This window comes from Prionailurus bengalensis, chromosome A3, assembly GCF_016509475.1.
Source record: "Prionailurus bengalensis isolate Pbe53 chromosome A3, Fcat_Pben_1.1_paternal_pri, whole genome shotgun sequence".
In the NCBI taxonomy this organism is placed as follows: Eukaryota; Metazoa; Chordata; class Mammalia; order Carnivora; family Felidae; genus Prionailurus; species Prionailurus bengalensis.
The window spans coordinates 33,888,294-33,914,802 of NC_057354.1; the positions used below are offsets into that span (position 1 = coordinate 33,888,294).

The 26,509-nt window shown below is 38.4% G+C and overlaps 1 protein-coding gene across 1 annotated transcript in view; it reads right to left on the minus strand.

Moving 5' to 3' along the window:
• The window catches only part of HAO1 (hydroxyacid oxidase 1), a 46,965-nt gene extending 30,506 nt beyond the window's left edge, over positions 1-16,459 (minus strand). The window contains exons 1-2 of the mRNA XM_043602864.1: positions 16,285-16,459; positions 9,740-9,891 (exon numbers count right to left, since the gene is read on the minus strand). Of these exons, the coding sequence (XP_043458799.1) occupies positions 9,740-9,891; positions 16,285-16,421 (289 nt within the window). The 5' untranslated portion in view covers positions 16,422-16,459. The remainder of the gene's footprint in view (positions 1-9,739; positions 9,892-16,284) is intronic.
• Positions 16,460-26,509: the final 10,050 nt, after the last annotated feature.

Here is a 26,509-nt window from a genome sequence, read left to right on the forward strand (position 1 = left end):
TATATATATATATAATATATATATATATGGTAATGGTTAAATGTGCCAAGAGACTCATATATATACATAATATATACATATATATACATAATGTGCCAAGAGACTCATATATATACATATATATACACACATATATGTGTATATATATACATATATACACATATATATACATACGTATATGTATATATATCTATATATATATATACACATATGCCGAGAGAGAGAGAGAGAGCACGTGAGGGAGAGCACTCAAGCAGAGGAGAGGTGCAGGGGGAGGGAGGGAGAGAGAGAGAGAGAGAGAGAGAGAGAGAGAATCTTAAGCAGGCTCCATGCTCAGCATGAAGTCCAACTAGGGGCTCCATCCCATGACCCTGGGATCATGACCTGAGCCAGAATCAAGAGTGGATACTCAACCAGCTGAGCCACCAGGTGCCCCATCATCAGACGTATCTTAAAACCTTGCTTATCTAGGACTTGCCCAGCTTCCTAGATTTGGGGTTAGAAACAAATATTAACAACAAAATAAAAATAAAATTGAAGAAGATAAGAGAGAGGGAAGTTACTGAAAGATGAGATAGTTCACCAATTATAAAATAGTGTCCAAATGTTTAATGTATTGTCCAACAATCTTACACATATAGATAAGATGCTGAATCACCAAGTAAAACTAAAGCTTATCATGCTAGGCTTGACAGGGAGGGGAATTATAATACATTTGAGGATGATGTTCATCCACAGCTACCACCACAGAGGAAATTGTAAACTATTAGTTACCAATGGCAGTAAACGTCTATTATTTGAAACATTAATTCATGTGGGTCAATCATATTTCCAGATTAGAGCAGAATGGTTAAGCAATGTGCTACTTTGGGTCCAAGTTATTTCTTTGAAAATAGCTCTCTTTTATGGGAAAGGTGAGTTATGTTTCCAAAATTGTGTTTTTAAAGGAAAAAAGGATAACATGATTAAAGTGACTAAAGTTATTTTTAGGTGCATTTGATTAAAAAGCTCCTGCAAAACTTAGTCACCAAGACAGCTGTGCTGAAAATGTTGAGAAAACGCATTCTGTCCTCTGCACAGGAAGTCATTGTGCAATGGGGAAAATATGCAATGACAAAGTACCAAGCAGTTGTGTGGCTCAAAACTCAGGGTCTGACACACTAAGGTGTTTGCATAAATGTGCACCCTAACATCCACTGGGTATGCCCACCTTTCTTCACACAGGAACTGCCATTTACAGAGTTGTTAAAGATGGAGTAAAAATTATTTATTGTCTGCACGTCTAAAATTACAATTTGAGATTACTTAGAAAAATAATGTTTTGAAACTTCCACTATAATTATGTGTGAAATACTTAGAAGTGGTCAAACAAATCTTAATTTATGATTTAGGGAACTTAAGCAATTTCAACACTGCCAAGAAAGGCCAGAAAACCAGATTTCATCTTTCCAGTGCTTTCAAGATGGTCCATTGTCTAAATCCGGAGCAGTTTAACCTTGAGCGATCACACTGTCACTAACTTTGAGAGCTCTTTTTGTCTGCATCGAAAGATTTTCAAGAAATAACTAGTCCCAATGACATCTGTGCCCTCCCTTTCTTGCTTCCACTGTGTCTCTGGGGTAGAACTCTGCATTAGACTAAAACATTAACTTTACTGTAATGATCCCCAGGTTATTATTCTGTCATTTTATTAAGTTGTCAGGTCCTGGCATATAACTGGCAGATCACATGGAGACCACACCATAGTGAGATGCCTTTTATGATGGTTTCAAGGCAGATCAAGCCTGCACTTGACCTCAATTAACCTCCCTCAGTATAACAACCTCGGTGTTGAAACACACACATGAGCCTCTGACTTCTGGATTATCATGCTTTAATGTCATCAGGCACACTTATAATTTGAGAAGAAGCAATCTCATGCTCTCAAGAAAGCTGCCCGATAGCTTAAATTCTGGTGCGAGATACTAAAAATCATACCACTTGATGTTGGTCTTTAATGTAGTGAGAGGCTAATTTTTTACTAGCTGTTTTTGATTGAAGTTTGTCCTACTGCAAAGTGGTTTCAATCCCGAATCTACCATTTCTTGGAAAATTTTTAGATATAAAATTTTGATATATCTATGCACATATATACATTTTATATATTTTGTATACCTATGTATATATATAAAAAAGGTCCATAAGCTTTTAATATGTGTGAATGTATATATACGTATATGTGTGTGTGTGTCTATGCTTATGTGTTGTGTGTGAGTTGTGTGTGCGGAATGAGCATGTCCACTGAATTTTGATTGTGGGAAACATAAAATTGAGCTGAAATAGGTTGAAAATAAAGGTGAGAATTGGTTGATTTTTACTACAATGAAGCAAAGAGGTATTCTCTCCCAAGTGTTTAATGATATAATTTGGACAAAGTTTTAGTGAACTGTCCTTTCTTCTTATTCCTCCTTAGTTTTGTTAATGGATTAAGACAAATAACTGGATCAAACTCTAGAGGGCAGATTGCTGTTCAAGCCCCATCTTGATCATGGGCCAGCCCTAGACTTTGGTCAAGGGCGTCCTTCTCCTCCACTGTCAAATGAGGGGAATGATAAATGATAATTACATCACAGGTCTATTGTGAGGATTAATGATGGGGCTGTAAAGTCCAGTATCTGGTGCATAAAAGGCACTACTCACTTCAGGGGAAAAAAAAAAGCTTCATAAAGAAATCTCATGCTTTCCTGTATTTAGGTAAAATTAAGAATAATGGGATATTTTCCTCATAGGTATGCTGAAATGTATATCTGCTTGGTCACCTAGTACAACACATAAATATATAAATCAATAAAGCTTTCAAAAATATATCATTTGGGTCTGGAGCAAAGGAAATGACAATTTTTCTTGCTGAATGGTCTTTCACTCAATGTCAAAATCGATCACTTAATCTCGGAAAATCCAGAAAATTCAACAGCTAAAGCTCTCACCTATGCCCTAATTCAGTTCTTTGGGGTCTGTATGGCTCTTTTGCTACTCCGCCATCTCTTCCACCTGCATCTTAATAGGTGGTCAAGTCATAGCCAAGTCCCAAAACTTCACTTTGGAATGTTCTAGCCTTTTAGGCTCAAAAAGAAAGTGTTTAGAGTTAATGGTTTTATGGCCTATCAAATCCTGTGTGGTAGCCTCTAATTGCATCCAGGGGCAGGAATTTCTTTTAAAATCTTTTTTTCTTTTCTTTTCTTTTTTTTTTTTTTTTGACACTTTACTAAGAATTTGCTAATATGCTGAGCATTCCTAGAACGCCTTAGGTGGCTTTAATTTCTCTCTATTTGAGGTCCTGGCACTCCCTCATGTGGCGCGTGGACATATAACAGTCAGAAGCAAAGGGATGAATTAGTAACTCAATCTCCTCCTTCCTCTTGATTTCTCATGTTTAAATGAAGCAAAGGAGCTAATGTAGTTCCATGGAGGCTGAAATAAAATTTCATTACAGCCACTGTGCATAAAACCAGAGAGATTTCTATGATAATGTCCTAAAAGCCTCTGTGGCATAGTAAGCATTTTGTTAATTTGCTCCGTGAGAAGTCAGAGATGTTTTACTTCTCTTGCAAGATGGAAATTTCACCTAATGAGACTACCTGTTTTATATTACACTAGCATTTATATTTATCATTGATATTTCTTTCACTACTTTAACTATTTGTAGAAATGATTCTGTAATCATCCCTGAAGCTCATAAGAGGAATAAAACGTAAATCAAAAACCAATCTAATAGGGTTTCAGATGGATGCGCTGTTTATGAGTAGAGGTGTTTATATGGCTCCTTAAATATTATAACAATTGTCAATTATTAAAATGTTAACTAAATCATATACTGCAATAAATCCCTTATTCATAACACAATGCATGACAAACTGCTCTCCACTCAGTGTTTCTTGGTTAGTTTCCTTCCATCTTAAAAGATTTTTAGGAGTTTTAATTTTTGCTTAAAATTCAAGCCCCTTTATTTATGCTCCTGAGTTTTGCTGAAGGCTCATATTTCCTAATAAGTTTCATATTCGGTGGCTTAGTCCATCCTCTCAAAATCAAAGGGATAAAACTATAAAAACATAGAATGCAGTTAATATTTGCATAATTAACATATTTGCAAAACATAATTGCAGTTAATATTCTGAGACTATAACATAGAGTTTGCCTTAGGCTTCTTGCTGTAGTTAATGATACTTGGAAATATCAGTCACTGATCAGGATCTTATACACAGCATTGAGAAAGTGATTGATATCCCTGAACAAGGTATTTAACCTCTGCAAGCCTCAGTTTCCACAACCACAGGAATTGGAAAAAGATCCTTAGAGTTTTGGGACTCCTGGATGGCTCAGTCAGGTAAGCGTCTGACTCTTGATTTCAGCTCTGGTCATGATCTTGTGGTCGGTGAGTTTGAGTCCCAAATCGGTCTCTGTGCTGACGGTGTGGAGCCTACTTGGGTTCTGCCCTGTCTCTCTGCCCCTACCTGCTCACGCTCTTTTTCTCTCTCTCAAAATAAATAAATAAACATTAAAAAAAAGAAGATCTTTAGAGTTTTACACTCATGTTTTAAGATGGGTAAGACATAGATAAGTTAATAAATGCAAATTGCCTGGCATACGTGAATTGCCAAAATGTTGGCTATCATCATTTTTCACAACAGTTAATTTCTGTGGCATTTATTAAGCATCTATTTGTGTTTTCAGCAAGAGCCGGAAATATATATGTCTATTTGCTTTCCTCTATCCCAAGAATGCAGCTATGAGAAATGAAAAGCAATCACATATAAATGCTCACTCCACCGTCTACACTCTCCAGGGCTGGCACAGGAGGAAGAAGGTAGAGGATAAGGGTGGGATTTCAGAAGAACAGTTCTCTACCTTGAATGGCTTCTCTAGTTCATGAAATCTTAAAGAAGGACAGAACCATTCATTTCTAACCTGAAAAAAAAAATGGTAAAATCATCTTCCTGTTAGGAATTTTCTGGTTTGGGTTTTTGAGTTTTCTCATTGTAGAGATTTTGTCTGCATTCTTGGCTTCACAGCAGAACTCTTTTTTTTAACTGTCTTTTTGAACCCCAACATGCAACACAAGTAGCTCCATGGTTGGTGACACACCTCACTTCCCCAAGACTCTTGGGAACAATCCCAACCTCTTTGGGACATGATACGCAAACCGCTGATCTTGCTTAAGCAGCTGACTTTATCAGTGAGGAAACGTAATCCTCCTAGAGAGTGAAAATGGCCTGCTACAGAAGTGAAACTAGTTAGTGGTGAATTCCACATAAATCAGATGTCCCAGACTGACAGCCCAGGGGACAGTTGTAGCCCGCAAAAGTATTTGCTTTGGCCCACACATTACTGCCCCAAACAGTGTTTTAGAGAATTTTTGATTTATTTGCCAACATTTAAAAACCAGGAGATTACACATAAAAATCAAGGGTTTTGGCTTCTCTTAAAGTTTTTGGAGATTTGGCAGCCCAACATCCTCAATCCCTTGGGGCAGTAGTTAGCTAGCACTAAAATGTGGCTGCCCCCCTCTATGGAACCTGCAATCTCAGGTTTGCTACAGTCTCCACCATCGAGCCTGCATTGTTGTTTTCCTAACTTCATCCCTCTCTGGGTATTTATGTTACCAATCTGACCCTTAAAGTCATTTTTGAGGTCCCTGCATAAAGCTTAAATTAAAAATATCTTTAGCAAAGTAAAAAGAGCAACTTTCATTCCCACTAAAGTGTAAATGGAGTGTACTTTTATTTAAGTTTTTTTTAATTTTTATTTATTTTGAGAGAGAGAGAGCAAGCTTGGGAGGCACAGAGAGAGAGGGAGACAGAATCCCAACCAGGCTCCACGCTGTCAGCACAGAATCCGATGTGGGGCTCAAACTCAAAAATCCTGAGATCATGACCTGAGCCCAAATCAGGAGTTGGACGCTTAACTGACTGAGACACCCAGGCACCTCGGGAGTATACTTTTATGAAAGTAAGTTTTTTAATATGTGGAAGACATTTTTGGGACTCTGAGGGGCAAATAAAAAGTGCACCCCATTTTGGGAAGCTTTTCCTAGCATTATTCTCAGGTAATTTTCAAAGGACCCCTAGAAGTAAGAGCTCTTATTCAACTAAGGTTGTCAGATACAGCAAATAAACATATAGGATGACCCAGTTACAAATGACTTGCTGTTTATCTGAAATTCAAATGCAACTGGTTCCCTGCATTTTATTTGGTAACCTTATATTCACTGCCATTTTGAAAACGAAGAAAGAGTAGCTCCATTGGTCACTCTACAACCACAAAGCTGTATAAGAAAATAGAGCTCCATTCTCAGGCCCAGTTATACTGGGGATGTGCTCCACAGTGGTGAAAAGAAAGCCCAAAAGACCCTTTAAGCAAGGTGCTGTGAAGTCTAGAGAGCCAATTGAGAAGGCAAGATTGTGGTACTGTGGCAGCTTTGAGAACTTTCTGGATGTCCATTCTAATTATTCAAGCCTGATCATTCCCTGGGGATTTGAATGGTCCTCACCTTGATTTGCATTCTTCCAGGAGCCAACAATGAGGCAAAGATATGAGTGCAAGTCTTTTATTTGGGAATAATCACAAGGTGAGTTGAAGAATAGGAAAGTGAAAGAAGGAAGATAAGGCAGTCAAGGAAGGGTGTGTTAATGGGAAGGTAACCCCCAACCCACCCATCTATCAGCTCCTGTTGCCAGAGAAAATACAGGCAAAAAGTTGCAAGTTCTTATAGAAATGATAAGTAACAAGGGGATATAACCTGAACACCAACAGCATCTGCTCCAGGTACATATACTTTCTTTCCTTCCAAGTAACCTATCCATCTCACAACCCAAACATACCAACCAAGGAGTACTCTTGGTTATGGGGGGATCACCATTGTCTTTCAGGGTTAATTTAAGGATACATTTTTATTTTTAATTTTTTACACTTTTTTAAAGTTTATGTGCATATTTCTGAGAAAGAGAGAGCATAAGCAGGGGAGGGGCAGAGACAGAGAGAGAGAGAGGAAGACACAGAATCCGAAACAGGCTCCAGGCTCTGAGCTGTCAGCGCAGAGCCCTACACTGGGCTCAAACTTACCAACCATGAGATCATGAACTGAGCCATAGGTGGACACTTAACAGACTGAGCTACCTAGGCACCCCCAGGGTTAATTTAAATATTAAATAAATCATCAATCCATAGATGGTAATTGGACCATAGAAAAAAACCTTAGGAATGTCAAAATCCTTACAGGAGATTTCTACTACAAATCTAGATCTAAACTGTGATATCACTGCCCTCACAACAACCTGATCCAGGGTCTTAGATTCTCAAGGGCATTGTGTGTAACATGTCATTGCCAGTTCCTCTGTGTCCTCAGTGTCACGACATCCTCTTCGTTCTTACTGTTCCACCCTGTCCCAATGTTTATCATGTATCTCACTCCCCTGGGTGGGGGGGGGGGCTGCTTTGCATGTGCATAACGTGATAAATCAGTTATTTTAGGGAATTGTAACTGACAGATAAATGGGCTTCTTCTCATGACATTTTATGGGATTTTCTGGAAATTAAAAGCAGTTCAGGGAGGTAAGGAGCCACGACTCTTCAGCCAGGCTGTCTAGGTCTGAATCCTGTTTCTACCATTTATGAGTTGTGTGATTCTGGGCAAGTTATTCATCTGCTGCATGCCTCAGTTTCCCAGGTGTAAAATGGGCTTAATATAGTACTATTCTTTGGGCTGCTCTGAGGATGGATTCTTTAATATTTGTTCATCTGTTTTGTTTCTAAAATTCCACATATGAGTGAAATCATATATTTATCTTTCTGACTATTGTTTGTAACTGCTTTTTAAAAAACATGCCACAACATTTTTCCACACCACCACACTCTTTCTCTCATATCACTAAAAAAATTGATTCCATTTTTAATGCACCCTATTTTGTTTTACAACCAATCTCCAAATATGGGGACATTTGGGTTTTTCTTTTTTCTAACTTTTCTCCTATTAAAAATAACAAAGGCAGGAGAATCCATGCAGAGATGTTATTCTTCAAAGTCATAATTATTTCCTTGCAATGCCTAGAAGAGGACTTACAGCATCCTATGGAATTCATACTTTAAAATTTTGATAAACAATTGTCAAACAATTTTCTAGAAATATGATTCCAGCTTACACTCTTCTTATCAATATTTGTAAACAACCGCATCACACTGTATAACCTGAAAATGGTAATTTGATATTCAGAAAATAAAACACATAGTTATAATTTGTATGCATTTGATAATTGGGGAAATTGAATACTTTTCATATGTTTATTGGCCATTTTTATGTGTCCATTTATGAATCTCCTATTTGTCCTTTTCCACTTATATCTCTTCATCTATTTGGGGTTAGATGTTATTGCATTATTCAAGTGTAATGACAGAAAGGTCATTAACACTTTGCAGCCTCGTAATTTCAATTTGTTTTGTTTGCCACTTGTTTTATCAATTTTTGTAGAACTTTGACAGCATAGAAGTTTCTGGGTTTTTGTGTTGATTTGTTGGCTTTTGTTTTAATGGTTGTTGTCTATGGCCTTTGAAAGCCATAAGAAAGGAAAGGCCTTTCTTATTCCAACTGTAAATAGACAGATACTGGTTTTCTTCTCCTCCTCCCTTCTCCTTCTCCCTGCCCATATTTCAGGTTTCTCATAGACAAATGGCTGGGTCCTAAGGTCACTTCTCTGTGTGTGGTCCTAGAATTAAAAAAAAAAAAAGTTCTAGACTCTAACCTAAGTCTGTCCAGCAAAATCTCACTCTGTCATGCTGATGTCCCTAGCAGAATTCTATGGTAGACGTTTCAAGAAGGGAAGTAAATCCATAAGATCGGTAATACTTAGAACTGAAATGCTTTAAAATAGTATTTAGTTCCCTCTCCTTGGGCCTGAATTTCCTGCCCTGCTTAGTATCAAAAGAAGTCAGATAGGAGTTTTATAGGAGGTTTTGAAGTTGGGGGGGGGGTAGATTTATCACTGTACATACCTTTTCAAATGTTCATGGTTGCTAGGGGACTGAAAGTTAATAAATTAGCCCTAAGAAGGAATTTCTTTACATCATATTTGAATTTCTCATCTCTCTCTCCTAAGGCAGTTAGAAATGCTCTATTGGGAATCTAACCCATTCGTAAAACAGAATCATGGTCCAAAGCCATGGCAGAAAATGCAACCAACCAGGTCACTGCATTTGCTGTTTCCCTGTGAGACTCACATGGTTTGGGGAAGCAGGAAGGGCTTTGAAATAAGGTAGCCATGAGGTTGAATCCCATCTCTGCCACTATGTTGCTGTATGACCATGGGTGAGCCAAGTTAATTTCTCAGACCTCTATTTTCTGAAATATGGGTATTAATACACATAATATAACTAAAAGCTATTGAACCACCACTCTGTGCAAGGCACTATTTTAAGTGCTTTGTTTGTGCAAATTCATTTAATCCTGATAGTAACTTGAGGAGGTGGGTACTATTTTTATCCCTATTTTGCAGCTGATAAAACTGAGGCACAAGTATCTTGCCCAGAGTCATACAGCTAGAAAATAGAGGAGGAGAAGGTGCAAAAACAGGTATTTTAATGGCAGAGTCAATGAGCTTAGTTTTTGTGAGTGTAAACATATCTAGGGAAGTGTTTGCTTGATGCATACACAGAAAAGAGTCACTAAATGTTAGTGCTCTTCTGTCCTTTTGAGTGAGGACTTTCTTCCTACCTCGCACAGTTGCAAGCTCCCCATCCACGTGAGCCATGCACTGCATGGCAGTAGCCCCAACACATATTGGCATGCTGACCCTCTGTCCCAAAACAGAAGTCGACAGGTCTATTTCAGCAACATTCCGGAGCATCCGCGGATACAGCTTCCATCTAGAATTTTTAAAAAAGCGTTTCAGAATTTTAAAATCATAACCAAGGCTTTGATATTACATTTTAGTTTAAAAAGAGAAAATATTCTTGTATTTTTCCCACCCAGCAAATAACAAAATTGAAGGAAAAGGGGCAATTTCAATGCTTGTTAAGATAGCACGTTAGCAATAAGATAATAATGAATTTCACAAGCTATCCTTCTTAGTGAGGTGTAGTTAACATATGTAGGATTCACCCACGTGAGTGTCCGGTTTGGGGAGCTTTGTCAAATGCATGCAGTCGTATAAGTGCCAAGACAATCAAGAACAATTCACCATCTTTAAAAATTTCCCCATTTCCCTTAGCAGTGAAACTCTGTCTCCCACCAACCCTCTCACAACCACTGGTATTTTTTCTGTCCATATAGTTTTACTTCGCAAGAACATATAAATGGAATCATAAAGTATGTAGCCTCTTGAGTCTGCCTTCTTTCACTTAGCACAATGCATTTGAGATTCATCCATGTTGCCATGTGCATCTATAATTTGTTCCTTTTGGTTGATGAACAATATTCTGCTGTACAGAAGTACCACAGTCTGTTTGCCCATTCCCCAGCTAAGAAATATTTGGAACATTTCCAGTTTGAAGCAATTTTAAATAAAGCTGCTGTAAACATTTATGTAAATGTTTTTGTGTGAACATAGCTTTCATTTCACTTCCTCCAGGTCATTTTGAAGATGGTATACAAAAACATGGATTAGATTATAATTTAAGAAGAGGGGTACCCGGGTGGTTCAGTTGGTTGAGGATCTGACTTTTGATTTTGGCTCAGGTCATGAGCCCAAGGTTGTGGGATTGAGCCCTGAGTCAGGCTCCTCACTGAGAGTGGAACCTGCTTAAGATTCACACACACACACACATTCTCTCTCCTCTCTCTCTCTCCCCTGCTGCCTCTCTCCCCAACTTGTGCACTTGCTCTCTCTCAAAAAAAATTAAAAATTAAAAAAAAAAGATATATTATGTACAGTTTGTCCTTTTTGTTTTTTTGTTTTTCTTTTCAAATAACAGACAGTAACTTCAGGTAATTACTTTTAAAATTTTAATGTGGTTCAGTGCCTGGGTGCCTCAGTCTGTTAAGCATCTGATGCCGGCTCAGGTCATGATCTCATGGTTGGTGAGTTTGAGACCCAGGTCAGGCTCTGTGCTGACAGCTCAGAGCCTGGAGCCTGCTTTGGATTCTGAGTCTCCTTCTCTATCTGCCCCTCCCCCACTCACACTGTCTCTCTTTCTCTCTCTCTCTCCAAATTAAGTAAACATTAAAAAAACTTAAAAAAATAAAATTATAATGTGGTTTCTTCAAAATTCTTAAACGGAAGTCAGTATCCACTGAAGTATGGTGATGAGGGAAGATAATTCTTTTTAGTTTAATTGTGCATTTTCTCCTAAAAGGGTATTTGGTAGAAACTGGACTTTTGGTTTGAAGAATTTTTGACTCCTGAACACGATCTTAAATGACTTTTCCTGCAATTCTTTTGTGTTGTGATGAAAACTATCAATAAACCAAGAACCAAAAACTTTACTAGTAAAATTTACAGGAGAACAAGTTCTCTTTCCTCTCAGCGAAATTTGTATGTCCTATTTGTTCAGGATTATTTTTCTCATTAGTAACTCATTAGAACTGAAGAAAATACAGCTGTCTTTCTAATGAGCACTAAGAAACAAACATGTGTGTAACACATACATACTTACCTAACCAGCCCTCACCTTTTATTACCTAGATTTTACTTTGCTTCCAGAGAGAACAAGATTTTTAGTTAATATACTGAAGTGTGATTTAGAAATGTAGTAACCAAAATAAATTGAACCTCCAAGGTCTTAACTGGAGCCTACTTCCTGTAGTGGAAGAAGAAATTCTGCCTTCATGTTGCTTTGGGTCTGTAATCTAACCCTTCCCCACATAATAAAGTAAAAACATCCAGCCCTTGAAAAGCATAATAAAGAAGTTTCACTGTGTGATTTCTCTGCAATTCCTTTGAACATCATAATTGTCATTATTTTCTGTCACACCACATGCTTTGCTGCTGGAAGTCTTTTCTTTTGGACTGACCCTCACAGCATGCTTCTTTGATCTCCATTTTGAAGGGGGAAAGGCAGAAGCCTTGAAGAGAGTTTTTATTACCAATCATCTCTAAGTGTATTATGAGAATGAGATAAAACGATTTTAATAGCAGCTGTTGGCCTTGGAAGGCATTAATATTTACTTAGAGCTGAGGAAACAATGAAAGCTTTTATGAAGAGCACACACAGAGCTGCTGGGCATCGTGTGTGTGTGTGTGTGTGTGAGAGAGAGAGAGAGAGAGAGAGAGAGAGAGAGAGAGAAAGGACATTGTTAAATGTTAATTCCTATGTAGAAGGCAAGGCTCAACCCTTCTATCTCCAGACAGTAGCTTTATTTATGCTTGTCCACATGGTGGCGCAGTCCCTTTAATAACTGTGTTCTTGGCTTTCCCACACACATTATTTTCTGTTCTGACGGTGACATTACGGAGACTCACCAACCAATGCACAAAATGCAAGTTTCAGGCAAAATTATATAAGATCGATCTAGTGGGAAGTGTATGTTCTCTAAAAAGTTTTCCATTTTTTGATATTTTCCAAAGAACAATTACAACTAACCTTGTCAAGTAGTTCCAATAGCTTTCTGAGTCCCACCTGACTCCACCCCCAATAGAAGTGATTTTTTTTTTTTCACAGTCTTACATCAAATAGTAGCTGAATGTAACCTTGGACTGTGCTCTTATGAGACCTCCACTTTGGAAAAAGGATATGAAGATGGACAAAACAATTGAACCAATCAAATAATAAACCTCTGTCGAAGGATGGAAAATAAGATGACCGAGTAAAGGAAGTAGGGGGTAAAGGTGGGGATCTTTTCACAGAACTTTTGACCCAACAAAAGCCTCACATTTAATTTACAAAAAAATCTGGTGATGTATACACTCCCCAAGATGGGATACTGTATTTGAAAGAAGACACTTATCACCCAGCTGTAAAGCCAAGTGCTGTTACTGAATCCCATCAACTGAACACAGTGAATTAATGTTTCATAAGTCTGTAAGATGATCATACTGCAGTCCAATTTCTTCACATTAATTGTTTAAACTATTTAAAGCAAATAAAATGTATGTAAATACGTATACAAAACACAATTTTTGTAATCTTATTTTTAAAACGTTTTTAAATTTTTTTTTTTAGAGAGACAGAGAGAGAGGGAGAACAGGGGAGGGGCAAAGAGAGAGGATCCCAAGCAGGCTCTTCACAGTCAGCGCAGAGCCCAACTTGGCTCAAACTCTCGAACATTGAGATCATGACCCAAGCCGAAATTGAGAGTCCGACGCTTATCCAACTGAGCCACCCTGGAGCCCCTGTAATCTTATTTTTTACCCTTCATTCTTAATATTGTGACATCTTTAAAACATTTAATTGGATCACTATCAACCTGTGAGGCACTGCAATAAAGGAATAATGACATCACTTTATCACCTGTTATTTAAAAGAAAATCACCCCATTTTCAGTGTCAATAAATGACACAACAGAAAAGAAAGGAGCTTCATTTTCTAACTTCATCAGGACTTCTAGACACCCAAATTACAGAATTAAGTCTCCACTAGTGATGATTTCACCAGAAGCCACAAAGTGCAGACCATGGTTGAGAAGGATACACTGAGTTAATGTGTAAGAGAAACAACATACTGTGTGTGTGTGTGTGTGTGTGTGTGTGTGTGTTTAAGTTAACTCCAATCAGGTCATGATGATTCCAATCATGCAAAATGTTGCAAGCTAACACCTACTGTTCTCGAAATGTTTACGATAGGTAACTTTGTTCTTCAGTATGGTTCCATCTATTTGACTTCATGTGTCTTTTTGTATTTTATTTTATTTTATCAGTTTTTAGCCATGATAACATTAGAGTCGCAAGTCTTACCCCAGAAACGTTTACAAGCAACTGCTAGGTCACATAAGTGAGCCATATCCCCAAAACTCCAAAATGTGATTGTCAGAGCTGAGCACAGAGAGATAACAGCTGTCACTGTGAATGACCTTTTGTTGTGCTTGTGGGAGGGAAAGTGTACACATTTCATAAATGTCTTTAAAATGCCCTGACACTGTGTCACAACAGGTTATCTGAGGTTTGGTTGTTTTGCAGTCTTCATTTGAATCAGAATGAGAGAGTTCAGATTGATTTCCTTCATCCCGTCAACCCAAAGTCACCACAACTCTGGCAGAAAATCTATTCTTAGTTCCATGTGATCAGCTCAATGATACAAGGTGAGGAATGAAGGGTCACCCAGAAAGTTACACAAGAAAAGAGGAATTGAGGTGTTAGATAAGCAATGGCTGCTAACGTTTGTTGCAATATAAAAACTCTTCAAGTGGTTGATCATAAAATAACATCAGCCAACCTCCAGAGAAAGTTGATTAATCCATGTTTTTTCCCTTTCAAGCTGAACAAAAAGGAAAGATCAAGGTTCATGGAAAGGATGGCATTGCAAACTCTTTCTCATTATCTGTGCTCTGTCCTGAAGTTACTGAGTACATGCACAGGGTGGGAATACTTACTGGAGTACCATGAAACCCACACAAGCATGAGGCACTCTTCCAGTCCACAACTTGGAACTCAACAATGCCTTCCATGTCTGACAAAGCTTCCAGAATTTCTAGGGTTGCAGAGGTGCCTGTATGTGCTGCACCCCTTTGCTCTCTCTTTAAGGCCTCTACTAGGCCAGCTGTTCGGGGTACATTTTGCATCAATTCAACCCACCAGCATTATGGAAGTCAAAGGTCAATGTGCATCCATTGGAATGTAAGCACCTGTGAACAGGAGCTTTGTCTGGCTCATTGCTCTATCCTCAGCATGTAGTATAGAACCTAGCCTATAGAGATTCCTAATAATCATGAGTCCATTAATTAAGTAGCATGAGCGGAAGGGTGTTAAAGGGGGTTTGAGGAAATAGATGGTCACCTGAGCATTATGACATAAGAAATGCAAGGAGACACCAACTCCATACACCTGTCAAGGGCCTGAAATTTCCTTGGTTAAAATAACCTTTTTGGGTTAAAGTGTTGTTTTCAGGAGATTACCAGGAGGTAAGCCATATTACCCGGTGAACGGAGCTGCTATTGGGCCCAGGAAGGGACATCTTCCAGGAACAGAAAAGTTTGGAGAGGCCCAGAATGTTAAATGATTGAAAAAGATCATACAGAATTTTAAGCCCCTCCACTTTTAGCCAAATTTTCCCTTTCTGTGGCTCTTCCACAGAAGAGCCATGTGGGTTCCAGAGAAGAACTGAGACAAAGTCAAGGCTTAGAGAAGTTTGGGGGAGGCCCCATCCTTCACCCCATTCTCAGACTCCTGACAGTACATCGGTGCTATTTGCCAGGGACCACCTTGGTTAGAATCATCTCATTTTTCCTAATTTACACATAGAAAAGTGATTTTTGAGAGATTTTGCTCTAGACAGAAGAAGCCAAGCAGGAAAGCAGATTCTTTCTTCTGGATATTTTCTACCCTTTTTCTTTAATTTATCACCATCAATGAACACCCACAATATTCACTAGCTTTACTAAAGACTATAATGTAAGATGGATGAGTTTGAGAGAGTATAGTGTATGGAGGGTTCTCCTCCCCTACTCCAGCAAATAAACCATTTTGTAACTGCTGAGAGAAAAACACTCCTTTAAAGTTATTTTGTTTATTGTTTTTATTACAAACAGAAAACATAAACCATGACACCTACCATCTTGTGCTTTGAAATATGAAAGGCAAGGGAAAACTAATTTGGAAACAGAGGTAGGTGAAGCACTTTGGATGATGGATGAAGCAGCAACTTGAAAGATTAATGTTATATAGACAAATTGAAATCTAAAGTGAAAGTTGAGACAACAATAATCAAAATGAATGATAAGGGAAAGCCAGCAGGATGGGAACATTTGAGGCAACAATCCGATCTGGTTCAACCAGATAAGATGGCTATCTTGAACCTAGTGCTAACCGCTTCCTACACCATGCTCATAGACCCTCACTGTCCAACTCAGAGAAAAAGACAGTAGAGTCTTTAGAATGCATCACTATTTTTATACATAGTCAAATTAATTATCCACATAATTCCATGTGAGGACAATTAGGGGTGGCTTTTTCAGTCAATGGTTTGAGATTCCCAGGCTTGGGATATTTTTAAACAGTTTGATAGCCCAAAATTTCTCACAGCCCCAAGAATTGTTCCCTCTCTACTAAGCATCTATCTAGACGGATAATTTCACATCAACAACATTAAAACCTGAGGTCTTATTTTGATAGAATGTCTTCGTGTAATTACACAAAACATGATTTAAAAATTAATAAATTTTCTTACCTGGAAAATGCTGCAACATTATCAGCCAATGTTTCCTGATCATTTGCCCCAGACCTGTAATAGTCATATACAGACTTCTGAAGTACTGATTTAGCATGTTGTTCATAATCACTGATACAAACTAACCGGGTAAACATTTTCACAGTTTATTCCAAACCCAAGATTTGGGATTTTTTTTTTCCGGATAGCATTCTATATCTTGATAATTTCACTATCTGTTAATTATTAATAGACTTTTTCCAAAGTTCAGATTTATTTCTCTGTTGCTTACATTAAGTGAGCAAATATGTGCTTAGATTTTGCAATTTCATGTAACAGCTGTCTGCCAAAGAACAGCCACATCTAAGCCATGAGGAGGGCCTGGGGAGGAGCAGAAGGGGATTAGCTGTTATATCAAAACTGAAGGATATAGAGAAGTACTTGCATGACCCCTCTTGGCCCAGTTCTAACTAAGGCTGCTTCTTTCACACGATATGTATGTTTGCACTTTGCTTGGAACCTAGAATGGGCTGCTGGCTCAGTTTTCTTCCACATTTGGACCATGAACATATCATGTGACAAAGAGCTTATAGAATGGAGGATCTGTAAAAATAGGTCTCTACGTAATACGATTTCAGCTGATTACAGAAATTTGGCTTTAGCAAGGACCAGTAAGCCCACATTTAACAGCTGATTCTTTAATGTTTATTTATTTCTTTTGAGAGAGAAAGGATATGCACGTGTGAGTAGGGGAGGGGCAGAGAGAGAGAGAGAGGGAGAGAGAGAATCCCAAACAGGCTCCACACTGTCAGCACAGAGCCCAACAGGGGACTTCATCCCATGAACGTTGAGATCACCCTTGAGATTACAACCGAGCTAAAATCAAAAGCTGGATGCTCAATAAACTGAGCCACTAGGCACCCCTACAGCTAATTCTAAAGAGTCTTGTCTCACTCTGGGGAATATGTAGAGAGGTGCCATTCCAAAGACCTTGTGGTCTCCATCTAAAATTTCACTCAATCATGGAATACTTGGGGGAAGATTTGAATTAGAAAAAAATGGCTTTGACATCAGTCAGACCTGGGTTTCAGTCCATGAGTCTCCAATTTAAGCTGCTCACCAGCCATTCAGCAGCTGCATTCCAACTGCCTGTCTCTGCACAAGAATGTTCTCTTCAACTTGGACCCTACTTTTCTATCCACTTGTCATACCACAGTGCTATGGAGTCAATGCTCTAAGGGACAGCCCTCCACCAAGTCTTCAATCAAAGACTCAAGGAAGCTGGTACATAAATACCCATAAATACCCCTCCTTGGTGTGTATTCTCTGTTGCAGCCTTCAGTTGCCCACAGTATGAGTTGGTTGCTAAACCACCGTGTGGGCTCACTTTCCTACCCCTTAATTTAATTAAAAGCTTTAAGCTGTCAGGATTGGGCATTGAATTGAACATAGGTTCATTCCCAAAGTACTTTTTGCATCAGTGTGGCAATAGGTAAAATGACATTAAAATTGTTATTGGAACAGGATGCCTGGGTGGCTCAGTTGGTTAAGCATCTGTCTTTGGCCTAGGTCATGATCTTGCTATTCCCAATTGGAACCTTGCGTTGGACTCTGTGCTGACAGCTCAGAGCCTGGAGCCTGTTTCAGATTCTGTGTTTCCTTCTCTCTCTATCCCTCACCTCTCATGCTCTGTCTCTCTCTTTTAAAAATAAACATTAAAAAAATTTTAATTGCTATTGGAATGTAAACATCTGTTAATATGATAAGAGAGTCCTACAAAACATAACTCAATTTTATAGTTACTGAAGTTACTGAGAAAGTTGACTAAGGAATCTTAATTCTGCTAAGAATTAATTCAAATTTTGCAGATTAAAATACATTTTCATTACAATTTTAATAATTGTTAAAACTGTAAGCACCTTGCTTTTTTTTTTTTCATCTCTCATCCCTGAAATGCAGCCAGATCAACACTAAACCATCTTGCACACCTAGGAAACTGATTTGAGGATTAACACAACAATCTGCACAACCTGAACCATAGAATTCGGCAGGTATGCAGTGGGGAGAGGTGAACTGGGGGAAAGAGAAGACACAGAGGGCAGGGAGCTGTTGTTGCTTGCAGAAAGAGAACAGAGGCAGGGTGGGGGGTGGGGGAGAATATGGGAAAAGCACCCCCCAACCCAAAGCAGATGGAGAGAAAGTGGAAAAGCGGAAACAGCTACAAGGACTGAACAAAAAAAGGGAGAAAAGAGAAAGTAGAGGTTTAAATTCCATTAAGACTCTATAAACAGGGGGAGTGCAAAGTCTGAAAGTCCACAGCTCATACCTGGTGGTGCTCTGGTGGGAAGGGTGAATCCACAGGACGAGAGAATGAGGTCCAAGTGGTCCTTGGGCCATACGGGGAGAGGCAGTTCCCCTGCTGGGAGGACATTTGGTAGAGGCTGTGTGGCCACCCCACAATCATAGGTTCCAGCACACCCCAGGGAACAACCACATTCACTGGTGTTGGAACAAGGATGTCAAGGGTGATACCTGGCACCAGATGTGTGCTGTGATTTTCCATAAACCCTGAAACACTGCTTGGTAGCTGGGTAATGACATTTTCACCCCTCCGGAGCATGCGCATACTTGCCTACAAGTGCCCCAGCAATCCACCCTAGTAAGCTAAGCAGCACCATCTAGTGGAGAATGGAACCATTGCACTAAACCCCACCCAACTGGGCCTACAATGCTCTTGACAAAGTCTCTCCACCTGCTTAGTTTATGGACTATAAAGTGCTTCATAGCTTGACATCTATGGGAAAACAGATGTAATTTCAATTGTACTTCATTCTGTTCACTGGTCCTTTTATTCAATTTTTTTTCTTTTTCTATTCTTATTCTTGAATACAGAAAGTGAAAAATCTATTATCTTCCATTTTTATTAAAAAGATTTTTCCTTAATTTTGTTCTACTACATTTTTTACTTTTTTGTAAATTTTTAAAATTATATTTTACTTTCATCATTTCATTTTATTCTATTTTTTCAAATTTTCAAACATTTTCCTTTTTTCCCTTTTTTCTTTTATCTTTTATTTCCTTTCTTATCTTTCCCTTTTTTCTCTAATCTATCAAGCTTCTTTCAACAACCAGACCGAAACACACCTAGGATCTGGTACCCTTTATTTGATTTCTTTGTGTTGTTTTTAATTTTTTTACCTTATTAATTCCTTTTATTCCTCCAAAATGATGAAATGAAAGAATTCACCTCAAAAGAAAGAACAGGAGGAAATGACAGCCAGGGATGTAATCAACACAGATATAAGCAGATGTCTGAACTTGAATTTAGAATCACTATAAAAAGAATACTAGCTGGGATTGAAAATAGATTAAAATCCCTTTCTGCACAGATGAAAGAAGTAAAAGCTAGTCAGGATGAAATAAAAATTGCTATAACTGAGCTGCAATCTCGAATGCATGCCACAGTGGCAAGGATGGATAAGGCACAGCAGCAAATCAGCAATATAGAGGACAAACTTATGGAGAATAATGAAGCAGAAAAGAAGAGGGAGACTAAGGCAAAGAGATGAAATAAAAATTAGAGCACTCAGTGACTCATTAAAAAGGAACAACATCAGAATCATAGGGGTCCCAGATGAAGAGAGAAAAAAAAATGGCAGACAATTTAAGTGACCAAATCATAGTAGAAAACTTTCCTAATCTGGGGAAACACACAGACATCAAAATCCAGGCAGCACAAATGATTCCCATTAGATTCAACTAAAACTGACCATTAATAAGGCATATCATAGTCAAAAATCACAAAATACTCAGGCAAGGAAAGAATCATGAATGCAGCAAGGGAAAAGAAGTCCTTAACCTACAAGGGAAGATAAATCAGGTATGAAGTAGACTTAGCCACAGAAACTTGGCAGGCCAGAAAGGAATGGCAGGATATATTCAATGTGCTGAATCAGAAAAATATGCTGCCCAGAATTCTTTATCCAGCAAAGCTGTTATTTAAAATGGAAGGAGAGATAAAGTTTCCCAGACAAACAAAAATTAAAGGAGTTTGTGACCACTAAACGAGTCCTGCAAGAAATTTTAAGAGGGACTCTCTGAGGGGAGAAAAGATGAAAAAACAAAAACAAAAGCAAAAACCAAAAAAAAAAAACAACTCCAAAACCCCCAAAATCCAAAAGCATCAAAGACTAGAAAGGACCAAAAAACACTACCAGAAACTCCATTTCTACAGGTGACATAATGGCAATATATTCATAACTTTCAGTACCCACTCTAAATATCAACGGGCTGAACACTCCAATAAAAAGACACAGGGTAACAGAATGGATAAGAAAAAAAGATGCCTCTATATGCTGTTTACAAGAGACCCATTTTAGATCTGAAGTCACCTTCAGATTGAAAATAATGGCATGGAGAACCATCTATCATGTTAATAGTCACAAAAGAAAGCCAGAGTAGCCATATTTATATCAGACAATCTAGATTTTAAAATAAAGACTGTAACAAGAGATGAAGAAGGGCATTATATCATAATTAAGGGGTCTATCCACCAAGAAGACCTAACAATTGTAAACATTTATGCTCTAAACATGAAAGCACCCAAATATATAAATTAATTAACTACAAACATAAAGAAACTCATTGATAATAATACCATAATAGTAGGGGATTTCAACACCCCACTTACAACAATGGACAGATCATCTAAACAGAAAATCAACAAGGAAACAATGGTGTTGAATGACGCACTGGACTGGAGGTACTTAACAGATATATTCATAACATTTCATCCTAAAGCAGCAGAATACACATTCTTCTCCAGTGCACATGGAACGTTCTCCAGAATAGATCACATACTGGGACACAAATCAGCCCTCAACAAGTACAAAAAGATCGTGATCATACTGTGCATATTTTCAGACCACAACGCTATGAAACTCGAAATCAACCACAAGAAAAAATTTGGAAACATAACAAATACTTGGAGACTAAAGAACATCCTACTAAAGAATGAATTGGCTAACCAAGAAATTAAAGAGGAAATTAAAAAGTACATGAAAGCCAATGAAAATGATAACACCACAGCCCAAAATCTGTGGGATGCAGCAAAGGCGGTCATAAGAGGAAAGTATATAGCAATCCAAGCCTTCCTAAAAAAGGAAGAAAGTTCTCAGATACACAAGCTAACCTTATACCTCAAAGAGCAGGAAAAAGAACAGCAAATAAAACCCCAGACAAGCAGAAGATAGGAAACAATAAAGATTAGAGCAGAAATCAATGCTATCGAAACCAAAAAAACAGTAGAACACATCAATGAATCTAGGAGTTGGTCCTTTGAAAGAATTAACAAAATTGATAAACCCCTAGCCAGTTTGATCAAAAAGAAAAAGGTAAGGACCCAAATAAATAAAATCAAGAATGAAAGAGGAGAGATCACAACCAATACAGCAGAAATACAAACAATAATATGAGAATACTATGAGCAATTATATACCAATAAAATGGGCAATCTGGAAGAAATGGACAAATTCCTAGAAACATATAAACTACCAAACTGAAACAGGAAGAAATAGAAAATTTGAACAGACCCATAACCAGTAAGGAAATAGAATTAATAATCAAAAATCTACCAAAAAACAAGAGTTGAGGGCTGGATGCCTTTCCAGGGGAATTCTACCAAACACTTAAGGAAGAGTTAACACCTGTTTTCTTGAAGTTGTTCCAAAAAATAGAAATGGAAGGAAAACTACCAAACTCTTTCTATGAAGCCAGTATTACCTTGGTTCCAAAACCAGACAAAGACTCCACTAAAAAGGAGAACTGTAGACCAATTTCCCTGATGAACATGGTTGCAAAAATCCTCAACAAGGTACTAGCCAAGTGGATCCAACAATAAAAGAATTATTCACCACAACCAAGTGGGATTTATACCTGGGATGCAGGGCTGATTCAATATCCACAAAACAATTAATGTGATACATCACATCAATAAAAGAAAGGACAAGAACCACGTGATCCTCTCAAAAGATGCAGAGAAAGCATTTGACAAAATACAGCATCCTTTAGTGATAAAAACCCTCAAGAAAGTAGGGATAGAAGGATCATACCTCAAGATCGTAAAAGCCGCATATGAAAGACCCACTGCTAATATCATCCTCAATGGGAAAAAACTTTCCCCCTAAGGCCAGAAACACAACAGAGATGTCAACTCTCACCACTGTTATTCAACATAGTATTGGAAGTCTTAGCCTCAGCAATCAGACAACACAAAGGAATAAAAGGCATCCAAATCAGCCAGGAGGAAGTCAAATTTTCAGTCTTTGCAGATGACATGATGCTCAGAAAACCCAAAAGATTCCACAAAAAAACTGCTAGAACTAATCCATGAATTTAGCAAAGTTGCAGGATACAAAATCAATGCACAGACATTGGTTGCATTCCTATACAGCAATAATGAAGCAACAGAAAGAAAAATCAGGGAATTGATTCCATTTATAACTGCACCAAAAACCATAAAATACCTAGGAATAAATATAACCAAAGAGGTGAAAAATCTATACAATGAAATCTATAGAAAACTTATGAAAGAAATAGAAGAAGACACAAAAAAATGGAAAAATATTCCATGCTCCTGGATTTGAAGAATAAACATTGCTAAAATGTCAATACTACCCAAAGCAATCTACATATTCAATGCAATCCCTATAAAAATAACACCAGCATTCTTCACAGAGTAGAACAAACAAATCTAAAATGTGTTTGGAACCAGAAAAGACCCTGAATAGCCAAAGCAATCTTGAAAAAGAAAACCAAAGCTGGAGGCATCACACTCCCAGACTTCAAGACATCTCACAAAGCTGTAATCATCAAGACAGTATGGTACTGGCACAAAAACAGACACTCAGATCAATGGAACAGAATAGAGAAATTTGAAATGGACCCACAAATGTACAGCCAACTAATCTTTGACAAAGCAGGAAAGAATATCCAATGGAATAAAGACAGTCTCTTCAGCAAATGGTGCTGGGAAAACTGGACAGAAACATGCAGAAAAATGAATCTGGACCAATTTCTTACACCATACACAAAAATAAACTCAAAATGGATGAAAGACCTAAAGGTAAGACAGGAAGCCACCAAAATCCTCAAGGAGAAAGCAGACAAATACCCCTTTGACCTTGGCCGCAGCAACTTCTTACTCAACACGTCTCCAGAGGCAAGGGAAACAAAAGCAAAAATAAACTATTTGGACCTCATCAAAATAAAAAGCGTCTGCACAGTGAAGGAAACAATCAGCAAAACTAAAAGGCAACCGATGGAATGGGAGAAGATATTTGCAAACGACATATCAGATAAAGGGTTAGTATCCAAAATCTATAAAGAACTTATCAAACTCAACAACCAAAAAACAAATAATCTAGTGAAGAAATGGGAAAAAGACATGAATAGACACTTCTCCAAAGAAGACATCCAGATGGACAACCAACACATGAAAAAATGCTCAACATCACTCATCATTAGGGAAATAAAAATCAAAACAACAATGAGATACCACCTCACAGCTTCCAGGATGGCTAAAATGAACAACTCAGGCAACAACAGATGTTGGTGAGGATGTGGAGAAAGAGGATCTCTTTTGCACTACTTGTGGGAATGCAAATTGGTGCAGCCTTCTGGAATACAGTATGGAGGTTCCTCAAAAAATTAAAAATAGAACTACCCTATGACCCAACAATTACACCACCAGGTATTTATCAAAGGGATACAAGTGTGTTGTTTTGAAAGGGCACAGGCACCCTGATGTTTATAGCAGCACTATCAACAATAACCAAAGGATGGAAAGAGCCCAAATGTCCATTGATGGATGAATGGATAAAGATGTTGTATATATATATACAATGGAGTATACTCAGCAATCAAAAAGATTGCATCTTGCCATTTACAACTCTGCGGATCGAACTAGAGGGTACTATGCTAAGCGAAATTAGTCAGAGAAAGACAAATATCATATGACTTCACTCACATGAGGAATTTAAGATACAAAACAGATGAACATAAGGGAAAGGAAGCAAAAATAATATAAAAACAGGGAGGGGAACAAAACATAAAACACTCTTAAATATAGAGAACACTTATGAAGATAAAAAGCTTCTGCACAGCAAAGGAAACAACCAACAAAACTAAAAGGCAACCAACGGAATGGGAAAAGATATTTGCAAATGACATATCAGACAAAGGGCTAGTATCCAGAATCTATAAAGAGCTCACCAAACTCCACACCCGAAAAACAAATAATCCAGTGAAGAAATGGGCAGAAAACATGAATAGATACTTCTATAAAGAAGACATCTGGATGGCCAACAGGCACATGAAAAGATGCTCAATGTCGCTCCTCATCAGGGAAATACAAATCAAAACCACACTCAGATATCACCTCACGCCAGTCAGAGTGGCCAAAATGAACAAATCAGGAGACTATAGATGCTGGAGAGGATGTGGAGAAACAGGAACTCTCTTGCACTGTTGGTGGGAATGCAAATTGGTGCAGCCACTCTGGAAAACAGTGTGGAGGTTCCTCAAAAAATTAAAAATAGACCTACCCTAATGACCCAGCAATAGCACTGCTAGGAATTTACCCAAGGGATACAGGAGTACTGATGCATAGGGGCACTTGTACCCCAATGTTTATAGCAGCACTCTCAACAATAGCCAAATTATGGAAAGAGCCTAAATGTCCATCAACTGACGAATGGATAAAGAAGTCGTGGTTTATATACACAATGGAGTACTATGTGGCAATGAGAAAGAATGAACTATGGCCCTTTGTAGCAACATGGATGGAACTGGAGAGTGTTGTGCTAAGTGAAATAAGCCATACAGAGAAAGACAGATACCATATGTTTTCACTCTTATGTGGATCCTGAAAAACTTAACAGAAACCCACGGGGGAGGGGAAAGAAAAGAAAAAGGGGGTTAGAGTGGGAGAGAGCCAAAGCATACGAGACTCTTAAAAACTGAGAACAAACTGAGGGTTGATGGGGGGTGGGATGGAGGGGAGGGTGGTGATGGGTATTGAGGAGGGCACCTTTTGGGATGAGCACTGGGTGTTGTATGGAAACCAATTTGACAATAAACTTCATATATTGAAAAAAAACATAGAGAACAAACAGAGGGTTGCTGGAGGGGTTGTGGGAGGGAGGATGGTCTAAATGGGTAAGGGGTATTAAGGAATATACTCCTGAAATCATTGTTGCACCATATGCTAACTTGGATGTAAATTAAACAAATAAATTAAAGAGTAAAACTGTAAGCACCTTGCAACTAATGTAATTTTGGCGCATAGGCAACTTAATATTCTAGAGTGAACCTTAAGCAGGCCAAGTTCCGGTGAAACTAAGGAAGAGAAGGCCCGGTCCTTCTCAAAGTGTAGCCCTGAACCAGCAGGACCAACAGTGTTAGCCTCCCCCTGGGAACTTGTTAGAAATGCAAATTCTCAGGGTGCCTGCATGGCTCAGTCCGCTCAGTCAGCTTCCGACTCTCGGTTTTGGCTCAGGTCATGATCTCATGGTTGGTGGGATGGAGTCCCACATTTGGCTCTGTGCTGACAGTATGGAGCTTGCTTGGCATTCTCTCTCTCCCTCTCTCTCTCTCTCTGCCCCTCCCCTGCTTGCACTCTCTCTCTCCCTGTCTCTCAATAAATAAATACACAAACATAAAAAAAGAAATGCAAATTCTCAGGCCCCATTCCAGTCCTGCTGAATCAGAAATTCTATAGCTATTGTTCCTTAACAAGCCTTCCAAGTGATTCTTAGGAATAATATTGTTTGATAACCACCACTTTGGCAAGATGGAGAGTAAAGGAAGATTTTTTTTTTTTAGGGTTGAAAAAAATCTACTCTCATCCTGCACAATGGCAGGCCAACAGCTCATTTTGGAGAACCATCTTCATGAATAAATTAAAATATAGTCCTCATGTTGCTTAATTAATCTCTTGGGGGAAAGAAGCAGTTGGAGCTTAAAAAGCTTTTCTTAATTTGTGATAATTGCATTGTTTAAATACCTCACATTCTTTTGGAGACACGCACTCCTCTCTAGGCTTCTGTGAAGTGAGATGCTGACAGTGGAAGGTGACCAAACAAGTTCAAGCCTTGTTCAAGCTTCTACAGGCTGCACTTGCCCACATGACACCTCCCTCCTCAGCCCCCAGTCTGGGATCAGAACTGTAAATTGCGGCTTGATGGCA